Genomic DNA, 6040 nt, shown 5'->3' with positions numbered 1-6040 from the left:
GTCCTGAGGGATGCAGAGAAAATAGAACAGAAGGACAAATGAGGCTGTAGTAACTCACCACCAAGAGGATACGAATGCTTGGGCTTCGGGACAAAACAGTAATACAAGACAAGACAACTGTCTAAGGACAAACTATGGTACCTAGAAAAAAACACCCAAGGCTGCAAAACTTGACATAAAATTGCTGCTTTTTTTGGACCATAACCTTTTATTTCTTTTTGCACTTTCAAGTTTGTTGTAGTATAGAGGAAATACGTAAAATATAAAAGGTAAATATTAATTTAATATAATAATATAATCATATACAATTGTGTCAGCCACACATTACACAGGTCACACAGGTGCCATGTGAGGTGAATAGCCTTGGCTATCTCATTCCAAAGCAAGACTTTTCTGGGAATCCTTGGCGCTCGGCATTGAAGCAGATGCTATTTTAATACATACCACCCAGTTTAGGGTAGGCCAACATCATAGTCCTTCAAGTTCATATGCGTGTGAAGACAGACAAGAAAATACTTCAAGCATGCATAGTGGATAGTGCAAGTCAGGGTGCTAACTAAAATTAAGCTCTCGGGTGCTGTGGCTTATTGGGTCATAATGATATTCTCCTATTATTCTCAGGGCACCCAGAAAAACTACACTGAAAGTATTTTTGGAGGATGGAAGTGGCTTAGGGGAGGCTTGGTCCATCATTAGCTGCTGCACGCTAACTCTTCAAACCTTAATGAAATATTCAGTGTTGTGCTGGAATGTCTGCAGCTGTACCCGGCTTCAACAAGATTACCATCATTTATTAAGACACAACAATGGGCGAGGCAGAGGAAGTAAAAGCCCATACAACCCCCTTAGGTATTTATGAGAACTCTAATCTATCAAAGAAGACATTTTTGTTAAGACAAGACTCATGTAGATGTGCCCTTTCTTGATTCATCCGTCATATGCCGTGCTTGTGCTTTGGCTTTACAAGCTGTAGATTCAGTCCACTGAGCTTTTGTTCCATGTGGAGAAGATGCTTTTCATTATGCACCGGTGAACAACACTAAAAGGAAAGTTTTCATTTCATTTGAAAGATGAAAGTGTGCTCTATGTCCCTCAAGGTTGCTCTGGCTCTTTAAATGTCAAATGATTACTGCAGTTCTTAACAATTCATTTTTTCTGTTCTTAAATTTTAAAAGTTCATGGTCCTTTGATTCAGCATCCCAGAACATTCACACCTCATTGACTCGATGGGTTGCTGATTGAAAATCTTGCAGTGACATAGGTTATCAGCAGATTTCTATGTTGGCAGATCATCAATACACACTTCACTGCCTTTTTTCCCTTCTAATAAAACAATCAATTTGCTTTTGTTTGAAGGGGCATGCATGGTTGAGGATTATCATGCTTGATTTCTTCTCTTGGTAGGCAGAGTGCAAATAATGAATAACAGTGATAATAATACATTTTAGATCGCTTAAGGCATCAATATACTCTCCATCTTTAATGTGAGGAAATTTAATCTAAACACTTGTTGGCTGAAATAGGAACATGAATATATTTATGATGATCTTGTCAATTACGTAAATGAAGGCACAATGCTGATATTGACCTCTTGGCATTGTCTTACAACAATGACTGCACTGTTATTATACTCATATATTTGAGTGTTGTCAGAGCTCCACCTTGTGGTATTACATTAGCATTGTTGGTTCCATGCTTTACTCATATCTCATTCTGTCTAATCTTTCACTATTGTTATACCACTGACTGTCTTCTGTCTTTTTATCTCACTCTTTTCCCTTTTTTTATCCTAATTTGACCTCCAATTATCATTCTCCTGCTCTACTTTCTTGCAACTTTCCTTCCCTCTTATTTTCATCCTGCCCGTCCTCACCATAATCCATCCAATCTGTTCCTGCGCTATTCTTCGTCCTCCCTCCTTTCTATCTTTAAGATCGTTATCGGGACGAATCGTAGGAGGAGTGTGGTGGTTCTTCACTCTCATCATCATCTCGTCCTACACGGCCAACCTGGCCGCCTTTCTCACTGTGGAGAGGATGGTTTCTCCCATTGAGAGTGCAGAGGATCTGGCCAAACAGACCGACATTGCCTATGGCACATTAGACTCTGGCTCAACCAAAGAGTTCTTCAGGGTGAGTTGGTGTTACCAGAGTTAGTGACCTACTTTCAGACAGGTATGGGACCCTGTGAAGGCCTACAATCTTTGACACTCACACACGCTCAAAAGCAAAGACTCATCAAAATATTGTTTTCTTCTAGTCCCTATTATACCTTGTCAAGGTATGTTACTCCAGTGATTCCCAACCAGGAGGTATTTCTGCTAGGAAGACAAGCTTGGGAACTGAAATTACAGTCAATGTAATGACTGAGTAGACCCAAACTTGTTTGAGTAGAAAAGTTGAAAGTAAATGGACTTTTCTACTCTCCCGGAGTACTCAAAGCGCTCTATACAACACATTCACACAAGTACTGTCTTCTATGCTTTTAAGTGCACACTAACATTCACATACATTCACACTCCGATGGATGCATCGGAGAGCAAATTGGGGTTAATATCTTGCCCATGCAGACTAGGGGGAGCCAGGGAACCACCAACCTTCTGATTACCAGATGACCTGCTCCACCTCCTGAGCTGCAGCCACCCCATAAGTTGGTTAAAGCATTAGAAATAAGACTGAAATTGGAAATAAAATAAAGACATTTAAAATTAAGTTTTCATAAATGAAAAAAAGTATGACAGCATTTAAAGGTATTAGTTGCCTTTCAGCTGCTCAGCGAGCAGTTCAAAATGTTGGCTGAAAGTAAACAAGCTTTTTTAGTTTTCCAATTTTGGATGAACGGATGAAATAATAAACTAGAATTGTGGCTAAAAATTGTAAATAATTGACTATGTGGCTTACACTTGAAATTTATAGCTAAAATTCTGTAAAAAAATATTCACATCCATAACTATATTAGATTAATATTTGAGATGGTAAACTAAAATATAAATATGTATTGTCTAATAAATTATTAAGGTGCTGTTAGAATTTCAATTAGATTGCAAAGAAAATTAAAGACCTAGCTGGTTAAAATTATAACTAAAGAGCTGGATAGTATAGTTACCAATTAGACTGTTGATAAAAGTTTTGATTAACGGTTGAAATAGCAAGCTAAAAGCTAAACGAGTAGAACATTAACTGAAATTTGTAGTGTTTGTTAGCCACCATTGTAGATAAACAAAAAAGTCACAAAAACATTTTTAAAATGGGCACCTAAATAAAAGCTGGAAATTATTTTTATATTACTATTATTATTATAAGTTGAAATAGCTAGCTAAAAGCATGGCTAGCAATTGAAATGGTTTACTAGATATACTAGATAAACAGATAAAATAACAAGGTAAATTATAAATAGTAAATATTAAATAAATTAAAATGGTGGCTATTAGTTTGGGTTTTAATAACGTATGTAGACAAAAATATAAGCATAATAAACGCAGCTAAAAAAATTTACTTAGAAATGAGAGTAAAAAGTTGGAAATTTGTTAGCTAATTATGTTAGCTAATTATTACCTAGCTTTGAGAACAGTTTGCGAAAATATAAACAATAGATCATCATCATCATTGATCATCAGTGATAATGTTCACTAGAAGCAGTTATAAAAGTTAGCTAACAGTTCTGTTTGTTCTTAAGAATATGATTAAAGATATGAAATGGGCTGCTAGCTGTTTATCACGCTGTACTAAAACTGTAAATCATTAGTTAAGAGTGTGGCTAGCAGTTAAAATTATTTAGCTAAAAGTTTTTTAACAGTTAGAATTTTGCATTAAGAGTAATAATATTTCATTTTAAAATTGTACTCCCCTCAGAGACGTAGATCATGGGAATAACGGCACCTAATTATTTGTTGTTGGTATAGCTGGAACTACTGTTTCTTTATCTGTGAGTGTGGTATTCAGGAAGGATTGCCTTGAACCATCTTGTTTGTAAAGACTTCAGACCCAACAGGACACCAAAGAGTACCAAAGACACTGGGGGCTGGGAAAGATGATAACAAGGCTAAACTGCCACTGAAAGTAGTCAAGAATTCAGTTTAAAATGAGTTTATATGAACACGCTTGAATATGAGAAGTGTTGGTGGCTGGTTCCATCTGACAGGGCTTTAGAGTATACCAGTTGAAAAGGGTTGGGAACCATTGGTCTGTACAACTGCCGGTATTGTTATTTGACTTTTTTGCAGTAAAATGTTTCAAAGCTGATAAACAAAAATTGTAAATTGTTGAACTGATGCTCCATGTTTTCTCTATTTTGTATTGTATGTGAACATGCTTTCTCTGTCACTCACACATCATCTACCTTTGAACCTCCAAACCCTTCCAAACCCCACAGCGGTCCAAAATTGCTGTTTATGAGAAGATGTGGGGATACATGAAGTCTGCTGAGCCCACAGTCTTCACCAAGACCACGGCTGAGGGTGTGGCGCGGGTCCGCAAGTCCAAAGGAAAATACGCCTTCCTGTTGGAGTCCACTATGAATGAGTACACAGAGCAGCGCAAGCCCTGCGACACAATGAAAGTCGGGGGCAACTTGGACTCCAAGGGCTATGGAGTAGCCACACCCAAGGGTTCACAGTTAAGGTGGGTGGAATAGTGTAACAATATGTTCTACGTGTTGTTATGGTATTCCACCTTCCCTGGTGTGCCGCCTTTTCTATCTCTATCTGCCTCCACATACTGCTTAGTGTTGGTGGGTGGGGCGTTTTATGTGTTTGTTTGAGGGCACAAGTAGCCGCTTAGTGACATCTGTGTTTGTTGCATGCATGTGGGGCTTCATTGTGGGTGGTTTTTATTCACTTTTTTTGTCTTTACAGCTCTCCACAACAGGTAAATGTATGTGCTTGTGCTTGCTGTTTGGGCAAAGACATGTTGGAATGGCATGCTCTGGAAGCTCTCATCTGAAAATGTCTCATTTAGAAGATAATCTGCATTTTATATACAAAATGTAATTGCTCTGAGATATTTAGCTAATGCTACTTCAGTGTTCCTTCACGGTTGACTGGTTCTTTATTTTCAACTAAGTGACTGAAATAGTGCTTTGGGAGCCATTTGAAAGCTCAGCCCTGGGTAACTCTGCCAGACACTGTCACAGCCTCCCGCTCATAGTGGAATTTACAGACCTGCCACAGAATACAGTGGCATTACAGTGGGGAGTTGCAATTTCAATCCACACACTCATCGATCAAAGCCCTCCAGCAAGGTCTCACTGAGGGGAAAGGATAAATATACTAAAGGCAAAACTGCACAGGGGTGTGAATGAAATTGCATTCACTTTAATTTATTCCTGTGGAGGTATAAGAACACATATTTGAAAACCAGGGAGAGCACTTTAAGCATATCATGTATATGTTACTTCCTCTAGAATAGTTACTACGCGTTTTACGAGAGTAGCTTTTGTGCTATCAAATTATTAGCTCTATGTAGCATTTGAGGACTGTTAGTTTTAAACCCACATAAAGAGTTACAATTTTTGCCAATTCGTATACATAGACTCCAATATTGTGAAAGTTTAATTCTCCTATACCTCACCTCCCTCACATTTTTAGATCTTTCTACTTATTCTTAATTCATGTCATGTGTCCTGTGGGTAAAATCCAGCTGATGTCTTTTTTTTTTTGAGGGGGGGGGGGGGGGGGGGGGGGGGCGGGGGTCATTTATTTGTTTTTTTATGAGGTGTATTTTATACCTAAATTAAAATTTTTAACTTCTATTTACTCAGAATAATTTGACATCAGTTCATCTCGTATATGCATGCAGCAGAAAAAATTTGCTTAATGTTTGGTTTATATGCAAGATTTGACTTTCTAGCAAACTATTGTTTGCATTCAGTAACTGTTTAATCTTGTCCTCTTACATATTAGAGCAGAACTGAGAGAGAATAGTAAGAATATCAAACAAAGCTTTGTGCCCTGTTAGCGATTTGAACTCCAGACCGCCTGCTCTGGGGCTTTTTCGTCAACATAGTTTAAGGCTATGTCCGCAAATATATGGATATTACTGAA

General features: G+C 37.9%; 1 protein-coding gene across 1 annotated transcript; it reads left to right on the top strand.

The window, feature by feature from the left end:
* Positions 1 to 1793: 1793 nt before the first annotated feature.
* LOC121814821 (glutamate receptor 3-like) lies at positions 1794 to 5367 on the top strand (the record flags this gene model as incomplete). The annotated part of the gene is made up of 2 exons (XM_042222585.1): positions 1794 to 2132; positions 4372 to 5367. Coding segments are annotated over 2 exons (600 nt in total), but the record flags the coding sequence as incomplete, so codon positions are not given.
* Positions 5368 to 6040: the final 673 nt, after the last annotated feature.

Source organism: Haplochromis burtoni, unplaced genomic scaffold, assembly GCF_018398535.1.
Source record: "Haplochromis burtoni strain Fernald_Lab_line unplaced genomic scaffold, NCSU_Asbu1 Contig_88, whole genome shotgun sequence".
NCBI classification, from domain to species: domain Eukaryota; kingdom Metazoa; phylum Chordata; class Actinopteri; order Cichliformes; family Cichlidae; genus Haplochromis; species Haplochromis burtoni.
Note: the sequence above shows the minus strand (reverse complement) of the source record. Positions and strands in the feature narration are given on the sequence as shown.